We start from the raw sequence: 16,914 nt of genomic DNA, 5'->3' as shown, positions 1-16,914 counted from the left end.
ATTGTGACAGCAGTAGAACTTGATTAGATTTTTTTCTCTGTAAATGAAAGTCCTTGTGCCTAAGTCCATTCTTTTTCTCTGATACAACCTATTTACATTATCCTGTCATGGATAGCCATGACAATGCTAGATTGTAGATGGGTGCATGGGTATAGGTCCTGTAGACAGTTTTCATTCCCACTGTGGCAAGTTTTACATATAGAAACAATGTGATGCTCTGTTCTGATGTGGAGTGGCACCAAATCTAACATTTTCTACTTTGGCCTGCTTTTCCCAACTTGTGCATTACGATTTGAGTAATGTGCTCCCCCAGAAAGAAAAGAACTTCCGAGAGATTGCTCCCAGTGCAGTCCAGTTACACTGTTCATTCCTGTTCTTGCTCTTGGTTGGGGCTAAACACTTGCAGCAGTTTTACTCTGTCCTCCCTGCTCGCCCTGTGCAGGGACCAGTTTGAAGGCAAGAATATGCAATGGCTGAGCAAAACAAGCATTTTCTTAGTAGTTCCAGCAAGTAATAGTGCTGGTTAAACCAGGTTGTGTGCAAAACAACAAAAAAAGGAGAATTTTCTTATCACATTGTGTGTGTATGTGTAAAGCGAGTGACTGAATTTTACATTGTGACTGACAAAACAAGTTGAGTGTAAATGCAGGCTAAATAATGAAGGGGTTAGTTTAGCTGTATATACATAAACAAAGGTCTGATTTATTTTAGCTGTGTAAATGGCACTGAATTGATAACAGGATTTTTTTGTCCTCTGCAGTTCCACTTCTGTCATTGTGGAGGTTGTGCATGAGATGTGGCTGCATTTGATGCCACTAAGATACCCATCAACCCTGAGCTAATAGAGAAGTCCTGTTCTCTGTTCCTGCCTTCACTGTTTCTGTGTGCAGTTTATATTCTGTCTCATTTTGGTACAAAATCAGGCTTGAAAACTCAATGATGCAAACTGTGTGCAAATGAAATAACCTTGAGATGAGGTTTATAAGGAAGAACTCACATCCTCCCTTGTTGCTATGGTTACTTGCAGTCGGTCGCCGAGTCAGAATGGCTCCATCGTCAGCAACGTGTCGGGGAAGCCCAGCTCCGATCGGAGCTCCCTCCAGAAAGTAATGGCACCGCAGAAAGTGGCAAAAGAGGAAGGAAGGAAAAGAAATGGTGAGAAGTGTTCCTGATGAGAGCTGCTTGTGGTTGCCCCTGGAGCCGTACCCATACAGGCACTGGCTGTGCTGAAACCATCTCACTATACCTTCAGCATTACTTGGGCATTTTCTGTGTGTAGCTGTTGTTTTGTTTGTTTGTTTGGTGTTTTTAATTCCCCCTTACTGCTCTGTTTCTCAAACTCACATCAACACTATGGTGCCTACTCTTTGTGTGGGCCTTTGCAAGATCTCTTTCGTTTTTTTTTTTGTCTTCTTTAAATGCCAGTAAACTAATGAAGATGTGATGCTGCTTAGTAGGCAGACAAGGTTTAAAGCTTTTTATTCTGTGTAGAGCCTTAAGATAATAATTTCCATTACTGATGTTGCTAAGCTGGCCCAGATCTGATGAAGATGAATTAATTAGGTAAAAATTAATTTGAGAAAGTGTAAGACAGCCAGTGCTTTAACTTTCCATCTCTTATCTTTCTTGTCATAACTTTTTTGTTATTAAGACTTACTGTCAGCTTTTCCTGATGCACCTAGGATGTCACACCGGATGTTTTTCACAATTCCTTGGTTGATGATGGTGACCTTATAACTTGAGATGTATCAGGAACATCTGATGAGAGTTTAATTCAATCCCCTTTTTTCCTTGCTTTTCTTTTGTCTGTCTCCCTGCTTATTGAGTTACAGCTTTGCTTCCATATTTGCCATATGAATGGGAAACACTGTGGCTGAACCAATTGATCACTTCTCTGTAAAGGGAGGGAATTAAATTGGATGGGGTCTCATCAGCTTCTGTCATGACCACAAGTTCATAATTAAATTGTTAAAATGTAAATGTGGACAGAAGGACTTGGTTAAAGAGAAAATCTTAGTGTAACTGTCTTCTTTCTCCAGAAAATCACCTGAGCATTCTGACGGCAACCCTGGTGTCACACTATGTCATCTCTTGATGATCATTATGCCATGCAAAGGCTTTGCTGTTTAGCAGGAATACAGTGCAATACAGGGACATATATAGAGCACCAGAGGTGGCCTCTCTTCTGGACAGCAAAATCATACTGCATTTTTAGGTGTCCTCTTTTTTTCCATTCATGAACCATAGAGCACTGCATCTTGTGGGGACCATATAACTGATGTAACTGTAGTGCTCTGTTTTGCAAAATCACACAGGGAAGCGAAATTGTTAATTTTCTTTTGTTGTGTGTTTGTCACCCGTATTGCTTTCTTCTGTCACACCTGTCACTTTACTGATTACACCAGACCTGCAATAATAGGTCTTTCTCAAAGAGGTCTTTTTCTTTCATAGACAGCATAACAATATTTCATGGTTCAGAGTTTCAAGGTTCATAATTATTTTTTCACTCTTTCAAATGCAGCTTAATTTACGAGTCAGCAACATTTATAATTTACACAATTAAAAGCTATAATTTATGCTGTGTTTTTTTTCTTCCCTACTCAGGAAAGCCAATATTCAAAGCCAGTGTCAGCTGATGTTTATACGTGTAGGCAAAATAATTAAGTGAGGTATTTTTTTCTTTTTAATTTTATTAGGTTTTAGATCTTCAAAGAAAATTGGTAAGAACTTCCCACTCCTTTGGTAAAGAATTGACTAACATCTAACATCTTTTCTTCTGATCTGGACTGTAATGTGTTTCTAGAACATACACATGCTATTTAAAGAAACCATCCAATATAGCATAAGGGAATACTGACCCATCATTTTAAATTTTAAATTCATTATAATTTTAGCTTCAACTACACAAAGTGTGTAACTACACACTTTTCAGATTGTGCTGGAAACTTAACAACTGTTTTACTTACATGTTTATTTTACCTCCTCTTTTCTGTCTTCTCAAAAAAAGCCTGAATAATGATGTTACTTAGTATGGGACTAAGACTAAGTATACTTCTAGTGCCATAGTGAAAATACCTTCAGTATATACTCCATTCATACTGTGGATTCTTATAATGTATTCCCACTGCATGCTGGCACCAAGACCTTGACCTTCTGTGGCAGAAAGGAAAAGCAGGGTTTGCCCACTGTAGTAGTAATACATGCTACTATTTTCATATATAAAAAATGTGAAACAGATAGACAGGCTGTTTCTGTCTGACTGGTCTGGCTTTAAAGGAACCTGTGCATAAACTAGCTTGTCTGCAAAGCCCTCCTGTAGGGATGTCAGCTCCTTCTAGAGGAACTTCCTTCACTTGACTGCCACAACCCTACAAATGGTCACCTGGTAGCTTCCAGGCACAGAAATGAAGGAGAAGAAATACATTGTTCCCTGGTAAAGAGCTGTAACCTGGTAAAGGACATTTTAGCTACAGGCATATTTCTTAAGACACGTTTAGGAGAGTTTCCTGATGCAAACTTTTCAGAACAGCTTGTGATAAGGAATATGTGTTCATGGGAGATGAAAGGGCCTCCCCCTTACCAGAATTATGGAGCTGGCCCCGTGTTTATTCTTATCTGCATGTGCAGATGTGTTTTTGATTTACGAGTCCTGTGATCCTAAATGCCTGTTGAAGTTGAAATTAAAAAACTTAAAAATTTAGACACCTATTCCTTGAAATCACAGAGCTGACACTTTGTTCCCTACTGCTATAATTAAAAACACTGTTGTCATCTCTGGTATTTTGTTCTTTTATCTTTATCCGTTAGATTAGCTGGATTATCCATTATTCATCCATTGAGTAGCTGGATCAATAGATTCAATGGAATGTGTTGGCTGTTTTAAGAAGAGAGCTGCTTCTCTCCCAGTTGTTTGCCTGAGTTTGCTCCAGCTCCCTAGCCTGATTGTAGGCTGATTCCTCTAATGCGCATGTCAGCAAAAGCAGCAGCATATTTTCTTCCCTGAAAAGCAGCATCTTAAAACTGGGATGAATCCCTTGATGGTCACATGTTTGATTTGGGGACTCCAAGTTAGAATGGCTCATTAGTTGCCATAGTTACAAACCAATTTTAGATTCTATTTCTTGCTGACATTTAGTTACATGGAAAAATGACAGCGCTGGGTGTTACCTCAGTACATAAACTATATGGAATGTATCAAAATAGACTTCAAACAGGGTGTGTCAGGGCTGAGAGCGAACAGTGTGAAACCAGCATAGACTGATAGTCTTTGCTTAAGGACCTGATGTTTTGGAGGATCAGAAGTACTCTTCAACTAAGCCTTATTTCTATGGAAAACATGAATAAAATAGCTATTTGTATTAAACAGTGATGAACTTTGGTAGGATAATTTCCTTTGTTTCCTTTTGTTTTCCTTGCAAAACACTTACTAGTATTTTAATAGAACGTTTCCTTTCTAAAAGTTGATGAGATACTTTGGGCACTTAGAAACAAAAATTCGAACCTTTTTTTACAAGTGCCCAACTGTGCATGTTAGAGGACTGTGAGATGAATGAAGCAGCCCATGGAGGTACTGGCAATTTCCGAGAAGGGTTTGTAAGAGAATGTGGAAGAGAACAACAGGATATTAACACTTTCACCTATCATTTTATCAGGCCAGACATCATTCAGGAAGAAGCAAATGACTGAACCCACTTGTATTTAAAGAACTATAGCATCCTACAGTAAAATGTTTCCTTTCACTAGCTCCTCACAAAATGAAGCCAGTGAAAAATATATTTGTTGTTTTCCCAATATTTAAATGTTTGGTTTTGCAGCTTTCCCATTAGCATCTTTGGGAGGGCATGATTGCTTGTTTGTTTTGAGAAAAATGAAAGCTTTAGTTTGGTAACAGTTCTCAATGAAGCAAATGACTCCATACCTTTTGAACTGCAAACTCACATAGCTGAGCCCAGCTTAGTGCTTGAACCTCATCATCAGGAAAGGACATACAGACGTTACAGGTGGAGATGCACAAGCAGCATCTTGTCAAACTTCCGTGTGTAAGAAACCTTCCTTTCCTCCCCCTAGGAATCCCAGTTGGAATACTCCTCTTCCAAGCATGTGGTCTTTGTCTTTGAAAACAGACGTAACTTTTCAGAAGTCGTTCAGTCAAGGGCCTCACTCCTTTATAAAACATCAGTCTCTAAGGCTATCATTTTCTCTGTCCAGGCAGAGGCTGTTATTTTTTTTTAAAATTCTCTTTTCCTTCTGGTCTTTGTAGGGGTATCTGAAAATCAGGTGTCTGCAGGAACAAGGTGCTAGGGTGGAAAAGTTGGCTGTATTATTGGCTTAGCAAAAATCAAAGGGATTTTGGGATCTAAGTCTGCCAAGCCAGGATACACAGCCTCCTTTATTCTACGGAAGTGTGGGCCACCAGTTTTCATGCTGGCTGATGTGGCAGCTCAGCCTTGAAGCCAGCTTTTCTGAATTTCTGAGTAGCTGTCTGTAGTGAATCAAACTGAAATGAAATATGGCAACAGCAATTGAATCTAGGAGCAGCAATGTAGCAGTCTGGTTTGACACAGTTAGCTGGGAGATCCTGTGTATCCCAGCAAACATGCAGAACCCTTCATCTGCCTTCTCTGTGTGGGGTGGTTGAAATGCAAGTTAGAGAGGAAAGGGCTTTGTCTTGCCAAATTTTGGTCCTTTAAAATTGGCTTCCTAATCTAACCTAACCAAGTAGGCTTTCTAGTGATTCCAGAGGGTCACAGCTAATTGGGACAGGATCTCTCTTCTCTGGAGATACTCACCTTTCGCTCCAGTAAGGAAGAAGCCCAGAAAACTGCACTGGAGCATATGTGCAGGTTTGAAGTGAGATGATTCCCTTTCATGATGCCTGTGCCTCTGAAAGGATGAGAAATCAAAGTGCTAGGAAGAATTTATGGCATAGGCAGGAGTCTGTTCTTTTCGTCATTCATTCCCTCATTCTGAAGTATTAGCCTCATTTGCTAAAAATTTGAACAAAATCCACTTGTTCAGCTGCAATCCCTTGTATGTGGTACTGGTTACTGTTCTCCTTGAGCTTTAACACTGATTCTTTATTTAAAAAAAAAAAATCAGTTTGTGTGACATAGTCTGATACTTCTCCATACTCTTTCCATTTCTTCCACTGTCTATTTTTCATGTGCTTGTGTTAGATATAGAGAGCACAGTCACCCTGGTAGCATTGTGCTGCTGACAGTGGACTCTTTGTTCTTTCACATGTAGCCAGTACCATTTTCTACTGATTTTTTCACTTGGTTTCGGTTTGTGAGAGGCAGCCAAGTGTTGGAATCTGTTCTGTGAACTTCTGAGCCCCTTCACACTCCTACCAAAGCAAAAAGTGTCAGTGTCCCACCACCTCTTTTCCCAGAGACTGGGAGCAACCCAGCACTTCCAAGCTGTCCGTGCGGCCACTCTGGTGCTGTATTCACAGGCATGGTTGAACTTGCATTGAATAAGTGAGAAATACTTCCTGTTTGGACTCTTTTAGGTCAGCATGGCTAACCCAGCTTGCTTTCTATTTTTTTTTAAGCCAGTCTTTAATTGCATTTCTCATGGCAAGAAAATACTTTATCCTGTGTTGCTAAGGTACCTGTTGCAGCAGACCTCTGAAGGAACTGTGATCTGCAGGTTGCACAATTGTTTCTTAATTCAGGTCTGCCTTCCACTTCAGAGGAGCTCTGGTCTGACACTAATTGAGTCTGACAGCAGTTTTCATCCAAGCAACAGCATGAAGGGTGTGTGTAGATGTTCATGCCATCCGATCCAGTGGTAGTCTGGATGGCTGTGATATTTCACTAATGTCATCGTTGAAGAAGACAAATGTATGGCTTTATTGTGCAAATAGGAAACTATTTCTACAAAGCTTTTTAAAACTCATAAAGAGCTACTTTACTACTTAAAGAAGTGGATTCTGTTGTAGGTTCTCATGAATTCCCTGTCTTCTTTGTGTCATCATCTTTGTGAGTTAAATAATTTTTAAAAGGTATTGAACATGACTAGGATGGCATTACAGGAGTGTCAGTCAAGAAAAGGGGTTGATGGATTCTCTACAAACATCATGAAGTACAGTGTCTCTTTTTGGATTGCTTTGATATTTTAATAGATGAGGCAGATGTAGTTGAAGGAGAAGATACAACCACAGAAAGAGATATCCTTGCTTCTGCTTATATGGACAAGAAGCATTCATAGCAAGTGAATGAAACAAGCAGCTAGTAGAAGAGTAGACATCCCATGTATACAGTTTCATTAAAAAAATGCAAATACTGGTTTAGAGATCTCGGATGAACTTGTTGGGTAATCCCTGTTTCAGAATCCCAGGCGAAACCAGGACTGCAGCACCTCAGGCATGTGGCCTGGCTTTTAGCAGATTTTGCATATGAGAAAATAATATCCAGGAGGAATCATGAACAGCTTCCTGTAATTAGAAGCTATGTCTCTAAGCTATCTGTTTCACTGAAAATATAAGATTTGTGCTGTTCATGAAAGACAAGCAGTGTCTCATGGTTGGGTATATTTTGGAAAGGGGGGGTGGGTGCATGTGTATACAAGTGTTTTCTGATATCACTGCAGCATCCTGTAGAGAGGTATTTCAGTCCTGAATAGGTTCAGATACTGATGTTAGGACACTTGTATTTTACTTAACAGTCTTACAAACACCATCAGAAGCATTCATTTCTTTATTGCTAAGCGCTCTTGCTCATACCTTTCTGGAGATAGCTAACAAAGGGAATGATTCAGATAATGTAGAAAAATTTTAATATTTTGTGATATAGTTTTTCTCTAAAATGAAAATTATTTCCACATTATTAATTTACACTCAAGAGTCAGGGTTTCTGTTTGAAATACTGATACTTCGACTCTTTCCTAAGGAGCTATGCTTTTAGATCTGTGACAGTTTGCTGTATGTATCCACTGTATGTATGGTTACAGTAGTTCTATTCCCTTTGTACAAAATAAATCTTTGAAAATTTTTAGTGCTGCTCATTTAATGACCTAAGAAAAGGCAAAGCACATTTACCTGCTTGAGAGTGTTTCCCAGATCTTGGCTTTCTATGTTTTTCTTTATTGATAGAATCATGAAATGGATAGGGTTGGAAAGGACCTTAAGATCATCTGAGGTCATCAGAGGTGTCATTCTTTTTCTGAAGACTTCCAAAGTTGGTCTGATTGTTGCTTCTGAGCAGGACAGCACATCAAGTATTTTGCTATAAGGTTACCTGATCCACAGGTAATTTAAATTTCCTTACTGTTTTATTTTGTACAGGTAAGTATTTCAGTTTGGTTTTTCTCCCAACATATTTTGATTTGGGAGAGAGGGATGAAAGATGAGGTGGAGGGAAAGAGAGAAGAGACAAAATCCTGGATGGCCTTCATATTGAAATCATAGGCTGACAAAAGTAAATTTATTTTTTAATATAAATTAATAACTAGATTAAAAAATATATATATATATTCCTCCTGTCTAACTGGTCCTTAACTGCTCAGACACAGTTCCACAACTCCTTTTCAGCTGGTTGGAGGACCAGTGGCACCACCTGCTGGCATCCCTTGCTGGCGGTAGCGCAGAGCTGCATCCGAATCTGAGGCTAGCATCCCTGAAGTATCTTTAACAAATCTTGTATACGGGTTGCCGCAGCGATGTGGAGATAAAGTGATGGTCCTGCTCTTCAAAAACCCAGTGCCACACTGATCTTCACTAGAATTAGTAATCAATCTGAAGAAATGACTACTTTGGATAGAGCTTCATATACTTCAGTCACAGGAAGCTTAGGAAGTGTAATTCACTCTCGATGCATCATGTGGCATGATATATCTGGCACAAGATGTTTCAGACATGGGAAAATACTGTTAAGTAGGTGATTAAGGCTTTTTTTCCCGCTTTTCTGCTGCTCAACTTCTTGCTTCTTGTGTGCATGTAGACAATGCAAGCAAGAGTAGAACAATGAATCCATAATAATGCTGGTATGCATTCATTTAAAGACAGAAACTAAAAGCATTGTGTCTGTGCCTGTGGCAGGTGGGGTGGAACTAAATGATCTTAAGGTGCTTTCAGTCTTAACCTGTGATTCTACGAAATCTATGTTGCTATGTGCTTATTGTGAATGACTGTAAAGAATACCTGTGCAGTTTTCTGAAGCTTCCTGTGCCTGCCAGCTGCTTGCCCACTGAGGGGTTTGCCTGGAGGACAGGCCTGGGGCAGGGAGAAGCAACAGAAACAAACGCTCGAGGGCTCCCACTTTTCACTGGGCTCCCTTTGGTTTCCAAATTGCTGTGGTTCACTTATGTTATAAATGCTTGCTGAAAATTATCAAGGAAAGAGATGGAAGAAATATTAAAATTCCCATCCTACTTGCTTATGGTTCACTTGCCAGTAACTGAAGATCACAGACTTTCTATCACTCATCAGTGCAAAAAAGAGCAGTGGAAAAAAAACCCTTCTTTTATATTATACATGCCAATTAGTGAACAAATGCTAAGTTAGGGTGGAATATACTTGCAATTTTTGGTTCATTTGGCCATTATTTTCATGCCAATAGCACTGCAGTAGATATAGGAGACCAGCGAGGGGGCTGATACTGAGAATGCCCTTTGGTGTTAGCATACCACCCTTTGGTGTTAGCATATCAGAAGTAGCTGTCATCTCTCCTGATTCTCTTTAGTCTTGATTTTTCTTTTCTTTAATGAGTCTTTGAACCAGAGAAAACCTGTTTAATTAAGCAAAACTTGGTTTCTGATCCTGAAATGAGGCCTGAGGAGACAACCCGCACTTCTGTAGCTACTCATGCTCTCTGTAGGTACCTGGAGATCACTGCTGAGGTCTTGGCAAGTGCAGTCCTGGAACACTGGGGAGGAAACACACTGGCACTTCTTGGTGCATTCTGCTTGAAATAGGGTACACAGAGAGTGCTGGGAAAGAATCATGTTTTGGAAGTTGATGCTTAGTCAGGGATTTCGGGTATGCCTGGCTCAGGCAAATGAAGAGACAGGCAACCAAGAAGAGATTCCACAACTTCTTGGTACTTGGATTACTGAGGAGATACTATCCAGGCTCACCTAAGCTGTAATTGTTATGAGACACAATCTTTGTTGGTGAAGAACACAATTTAGACAAACTTTTTCTCTCTTAGAGATGGCTGTGTCACAGCAGAGGTACCTTGTTAAGGTAGCATGGAAGTTTCAGCAGTGAATTACAGACAAGACCCATGTTTCAGCACTGCATTTGGTGACTTACATGAGAACTGAACTGATTCAAAATGCCTCCAGGGAAGAATGTCCATGCTTCACTTTTATACTCATTGCAGTGTAAAAGCCTTCCTGTTCACGTGTGGTCTGTGACAGGCAGGCATCTCTTCATTTGTATGCTTTTGCTGTTCTTTGGCAGCATGGTCATCAGGGGGAGTCCAGCAGTTAATTTCACTGAGCCAGGTTTGTGAGCCTATACAAATTGAAAGTTTGAACAGCACCAGGAGGCACGAAGGGATTTCAGACCCATGTCGTATTTGGATAGTTCCGTGGAGCCAGAGGGACAATATTTAATGACAGAGTGATTTAACCCATGTATTTCTCAAGCACTCAAGTGGCGTCAGCTCCAGCCCATGCTGAGTATAGCCATTTCATTATAGAAAGTTAATGAGCTTACTCAGGGGCTTCATATTTTGTGTTGCACACTGTCAGATATTTTATTACCAACGTAACTGGCTGTCTAAACTGCTGGGTTTATACAAGTCCATTATAATTTGTGCACTGATTAAATATTAAACCGGAGTGTATTTTCAGAGGAAATAAATTTAGAACAGACCACTTTGCTCTTTAGCAAAGGATCTCTGCTCCTGTCAGTTAGGAGATGGAGCAAAAATTCTTCCCTCTAACAGCATAATCATTCAAAAATGTTTGCAAGGATTTCTTTGTAGAATATGTGCTTGTGCTTTAGAGTCATTCTTCTATTTCAAAATGAGGATAAAAAGGTTTAAGATTCAACAGCTGACAAGGCGATGCAGGCTTACAAACAAAATATGGAGGAGAAAGGGCCCAGTTGTGTGTGAGTTATCCATTTAGGTAGAAATGTAAAACTGAAGATGCTTTGCCATACCATTTAATTTTCAAGATTTTTTTCAGAAGCCTTCTCCTGTCTCTTAATAAATTTTAATGGTTTAACTTTATAGCCACCTGAGGTACTGCTTTGCAAAGCAGTAAGCCAACATAAACTTCTACACCTTCAGGTTCTTAAGCATGTTTTAATACACACCAGTGATGCGTTCATTTTAACAGATACCACTTTTAGCATTTATGACTTTTACTAAAATCTGTAGGTTTGTTTTTCAGATTTTGAGAGTTGACCATGCTCTTGCAATATAAGACACAAAAAAGCTGCACTCTTGTGTTTGATCAGATGTAACTACTGATGCCTTGGCATGTGGAGACTTGTGTGTGTGTGCTTCCATGTGAATCCTAGCAAAAGATGTAATTTGACTTTCATTGTCATTTTCATACATTTTTCTGTGTCATTCTTTTTCTCATTTTCTTCCATCTTAATAGTGCAAATTAGAAATCAGCCTTTTTGGGGGGAGTGACAGGTAATACTTTAAATAAATAATGTTGTTGGTAATTTAATGGGAGTTTTTCCAGTGTAAAGGTCTCCCAGGTCTGCCCCTCAAGTGTTCTGAGCACATCATTAATCTAAAGCCTGTGCTTGCTGAATTTTACTATGAACATGCAGTAAAAATATCTGTGTCTTTATACTGAATAAGTTTGATGTGCTTTAGTGCCCATAAGTGACGAAGAGGAAGGAGGCATTCTCTTTGATAACGTTGCCAAATCTGCCATCGACCCCTTTGACACCTCTTCAGGATCAGTGCAGCTGATAGCAATCAAACCTGTGGCTCTACCTGCAGTTCATGCTGCATCAGAGAGGAGCCAGGAATCTGCCATCATTAATGGAGAGGTAAGGGCTTCAGATAATGTCTCCAGCTGTTTCCTTGGCTACATCCATGGGTGAAACAATCTGAAGGCTGTTAGACTTAAGGACCGGTAAAAGCTTTCCACCCTGATTCTATATAAAGTCCCATTAATATTGCAGGCTCAGAGATCCGTGTATTTTAGATCTGCTCTTTCACAATGCACCTATGAATTCATGCAACCTTGGAAGAGCCAATTAGCTATATTTCTACCTTCCCAATATCCTTCTTTGCTATCGTATTCTTTTTAACAAAATGAGTAACGAAGGCCAAGAGCAGAATAAGATCTTTGTCTTCACGAATTCTATGGCTGAGCATGGAAATATATATAGATCATCTGGGTACCAAGCTGATCTTTCTGTACTGAGCAATGCATCCCATTCAGAGCAAGAATGGATTCAGCAGCACCATGGCTTTGCTCAGTCTGCACTCCAGCCTGTGCACAGAGGGATGCAGTTGTTTCCTGGGAGCAAAATGGGATGGCACAAGCATCTGATCCAGGTGCTGGCCAAAAACCATGGTTTGGCTTCAACACTTGTTGGAGTTTGATTATTCATGTTTTTATGTAGATTTAATCAAGACTGGTTCATTTACAGAGGACTGAGGCTTTGATATAGTTGTTCAACACAGTGGGGACAAACCAGAGTGGTGTCTTGTTTGTAAGACACTTGTTTGTTAAAGACACTGGAATGGTCATTTAAAGATCAGCCAGAAACTGGCTGATGCTGTTTAAAAGCAACAAGGAGGGCTGCTGCCAAAGACACAGTAAAAGACAGTGTCATCACGCTTCCCATGTGGGCCTGGATTAGAGCAGTCTGTTGTGCTCTATTTCATACTTGTATTTTAAGCCCTGACGTGCTCCATGGTTTCCAAACTCGGAGAAAGGTATGTTTAGATTTCAGCATCTATTTTCTGTAAGTCAGCAGGATGGCACATTTGGTGCTGTGTGCTCTCTTGTGCATACATTTGAAATTTGTGAGAAGACTCTGGAAGCACAGAGCCCAAGTAAACAGCTCATTTCCATGTAACTGGCAATTTGAAGCAGGAGGGAAATTTTCTCAGTACTTAGGAGCATCGTGGGACCTGACCTGTACTGGGTCAGACCAAACATCAGTTTATTTAAGGATCTTGTCCTTAAATAAGGGGCCCATAACAGATTTGTAAGGAAGTATATAAATAAAAGGAACACACGATGATATTTCACAGGAATTCTTCCCCAGCCACCAGTGATGACTTACTTAAGGTTTTGTGTAGTCAAGGGCAATATCTCTCTCTACTTATGGGACCTTGGAAGAGTTCTCACTGGTGAGTCCTCCCTGTGATGCCCAAAAGCATGCACTGTGTTGGGTCACAACAATTGGCTAACATCATCAGTGTTTTTCTTCAGTGGGTGTATCTGAGTCACTGTTGTAATGGTACATATTTTTTAGGCTAAAATTATTTAACCATCTGCCAAGGCATAAAAATGCAGGAACTCTGTTCACTTGCAGTTCCTCACTGCTTGCAGATGGCACGGTGTGGTGCAAAATGCGCTCTGTAAAATGACACATGCAGCGCATCAAACATGCTCCGACAGCGCTGTTTGGAAGTAGCCAGCCCAGCACCATGCTTTCAACATCTTTTTGCCTTTTAGGTGAACAAGGCTTTGAAGCAGAAGTCTGATATAGAACATTACCGCAACAAACTGCGCTTGAAAGCCAAGAGGAAGGGGTACTATGATTTCCCACAGGTTGATAATAACAAAGGGCTGACAGACAGAAAAAGGATGTATGAAAAAAACCAGAAAGAGCTTGACCACATTTTGGGTCCAGATGCAGATGTCTCATCCCCGTTTGCTGAGCCAAAGAACAGGTGAGTCTTTTTATATGTAGTTCTTTCTTTGTCTGGGAGAAAAGTTGATGTCCAGAGGTTGTAGGGAATCAGAGGGTTTGCTCTTGATGAGCCAACCGTTTGTTGTGTGCTCAGCTGGCCCCTCCCACTCTATGAAGAAAATTCATATAACCCATGATTATTTATGAAAATATGTCATCTGGTAAAGCTGCAATGTGTTTAAAAAGAAAGAAATGGAAAGACAAAAAAAAAAAAAAAAAAAAAAGGAAGGGGCTGTGGCAAGTTCTTGGGAGTCATTTTCCAAGTCAGGTAAAAAGAAAAAGTGGTAGGCATGTTCTTGGTAATACTGAGAGTGGACTAAAGCCAGGAAGTTAGCATCTGAATTTGCTCTTTCGCAAAGTTCAGTGATGGTGTTATTTTGTCATTATTTTTATCTGAATATATTGCAGTAGGCATACAAGAACACAACCAGTATGTTATCCCTGTATTTCAGTATGTCCTGCAGGGATGATGTCTGTGTTTATACCTGTATATAAAGTTGTGTTTATACCTGTAGATGGTGATCTTCCTGTGCCTTTTACAGAGAAATTCATAATTTGCTTATCTGTGATGTGAAACTGACATATTGTATAACAGTACTAATGTCTGATTAACACTTCACGTCTTTTGAGGATGGCACATCAGTAGCATTCATCTCTCAATTTTAGATATGAGGGGGAAGTGCACATCCTGGTTCTGTCTGAGCTTGTAGGTGGACCTGCTCTGTTGCTGGTGCTTTCTGAAACACAAGTTTGCACATTGAAAAGAGGGGATCATACCAGTCCTACCCCAGGAGTGGCACAGTGTGCAGATTCCTCTTACTTAGGGGTGGTGGAGGTGTGAAGGATTATAGGAGAGTGTAACAATGAGGGCTATGAGGGCTATGGTTCTTATGGGGCCAGTAGCAGCTGATCCATTGTCCTGGGTTCAGCAGTAGCAGTCATTTTTTCTCCTTCTTAGTAGCTGGTGCAGTGCTGTGGTTTTGACTTTCAGCCTGGGAACAGCACTGATAACACCGATGTTTTTAGTTGCTGCTCAGTAATGTTTACTCTGACCAAGGACTTTGTGAGTCTCATGCTCTGCCAGGGAGGAGGGGAAGCTGGGAGGAAGCAGACAGGACACCTGACCCAAACTGACCAAAGAGGTATTCCATACCACAGCACGTCATGCCCAGGATGTAAGCTGAGAGTTACCTGGAAGGGCAAGATCACTGCTCGGTCGGGCTGGGAATTATTGGTCAGTGGGTGGTATTGAATTCTCTTCCCTTGTTATTTCCCTTATTATTATCGGTGGTAGCAGCAGTGGTTTGTGTTATACCTTAGTTACTGGACTGTTCTTAACCTGTGGGAGTTGCATTCTTTTGATTCTCCTCCCAGTCCCTCCAGGAGCAGGGGGGAGGGAAGAAGGGGGGGAGTGAGAAAGTGAGACTGCGTGGCTGACAGAGTTTAAACCATGACATCCATGAGAGAAAAAGGGATACTGAGTTACATTTCCTCTGGAAATGGTCCTCATGCCTGGAGGCATATTCTTGCATCTCATCTCCTGGGAAGTTCAGACCAAGTTTTTCCTATGAGCACAAATCACGACTGCACTCAAAGCATTGGTGGTGACACAGTCTTTACACACAGTGCAACTTGAGCAGTTACCCTTGGGGCACAGAGATGAAAAAGACTGTAATGGGAAATATAAAAGCAGTTTTGGCTCAGAATATGGACGAAAGCTGTGACCAGATGACCTTCAACAGGTCTAAGAGTTAAATGACTGAGGGATACTGACCTTGATGGGCCATTTCCCAGGGTTTTGCTGGTCAATGAAGAAAAAAGATGCTGGCTTAACTGTATGTTATGTCCTTGCTGGAGAGTTTGAGGCATCATTTCCTTATGCACTTTTCCAGTGTGGGAGGAATAAACTGCTCCAAATGCACTGAAAAGTAAAATACTGATCCCTCAGAACACAAAAGTCCTGCTCTGTCTGCATGGTCTGTCCACAAAGTAAAGATGGAACAGTAGAAACATTGGCATGACCGTGTGCTGCACACATAGTGAAGGCTTGTGTTACTTCGAGTGTTTATTACGCATCACACGTCATGTAAGAAACATGACACATGAAGCTTTAATGCTAGCCATCTGCTTTTTGTTCAGTATACTGATGTTTGCTTGTTCATGTGCCAATGTACTGAAAGGTCCCGGAATACATTTTTTCTGCATGCTTTCCAATGTGTTGTGTAAACCTGTCACAGACTGTTTGAGATAGTAATCACTGGCCGGATATAAACTGCTTGAAGGCAGGTATACTGCTGTGCAGGAAGGATTGCACTGTGTAGCTGAACCATAAAAGACTGACTGCCAGATTTACTTGTTAAATATACAGTCTCTGTCCCTACATAGGAAGAGAGAAGAATAATTTCTGATGCTCTTTCTGTAAAGACACAAAGCATTTAATGAACTTCACAGATGTTGCAGATGTTTGCGAACAAATCAGTTCCAAAGTCTAGCTAAAATTCCTATACTAAGACTTGGAACTGAACTTGATATGGTGTAACACATATAACAGCATTATTGTCTTCATTTTTCTAACTAAAAATAAGGTGGCTAAACCAGCACACTGCTGGAGGAAAACCTTGAATAATACTGCAAGGCAATGTGGGTTTATGAATCAATAAAATTATATTTTTGTAACAAAATAAAATTGCTTTTAAAACAATCTGTGCTAGCATAAAATTGAAAAGATTTGATCTCTGACTTTTTCTGCTTTCAATCATTGTTTATACATTACAGCAATTAAAACCTGAAAAAAATTCATAGTTTCTAGAGAGAAGGTCTATTATACTCTTTTCTGTTTTGCATATATTCCACTAACTTAAATCACATTACTACAGCATTTCCAAAACACATCAGAAAATGAAGGTGCCTTTGATTACATTACTCAAGATCACCTTTACATTTTGGATTTGTTTAAAATTATATTTAAAAGTGATTTTCAAGACATTGCTCCTAAATAATTTGATTGGTTCAAGAACAGCTTTGTGCCCTTAGTACCTTGGGAGTCTTCTGTACCATAAAATTTC

The 16,914-nt window shown here is 40.1% G+C and overlaps 1 protein-coding gene across 6 annotated transcripts in view; it reads left to right on the top strand.

Annotated features, from left to right (window-relative positions):
- The window catches only part of KIAA1549L (KIAA1549 like), a 124,859-nt gene that overhangs the window by 84,413 nt on the left and 23,532 nt on the right, over positions 1 to 16,914 (top strand). For 4 of the 6 annotated variants that reach the window (XM_062620251.1, XM_062620250.1, XM_062620256.1 and 1 more), the window contains exons 13-16: positions 1,028 to 1,155; positions 2,697 to 2,720; positions 11,787 to 11,965; positions 13,612 to 13,829. In XM_062620251.1, coding sequence (XP_062476235.1) covers positions 1,028 to 1,155; positions 2,697 to 2,720; positions 11,787 to 11,965; positions 13,612 to 13,829 — 549 coding nt within the window. The remainder of the gene's footprint in view (positions 1 to 1,027; positions 1,156 to 2,696; positions 2,721 to 11,786; positions 11,966 to 13,611; positions 13,830 to 16,914) is intronic. The other 2 variants (XM_062620252.1, XM_062620254.1) reach the window with 1 other exon arrangement.

Source organism: Pezoporus occidentalis, unplaced genomic scaffold (genome assembly GCF_034315485.1).
Source record: "Pezoporus occidentalis ecotype Australia unplaced genomic scaffold, CSIRO_AGI_Poc_V1 ctg22, whole genome shotgun sequence".
Classification (NCBI taxonomy): Eukaryota; Metazoa; Chordata; class Aves; order Psittaciformes; family Psittacidae; genus Pezoporus; species Pezoporus occidentalis.
This window is presented reverse-complemented; position numbering and strand designations above follow the sequence as displayed.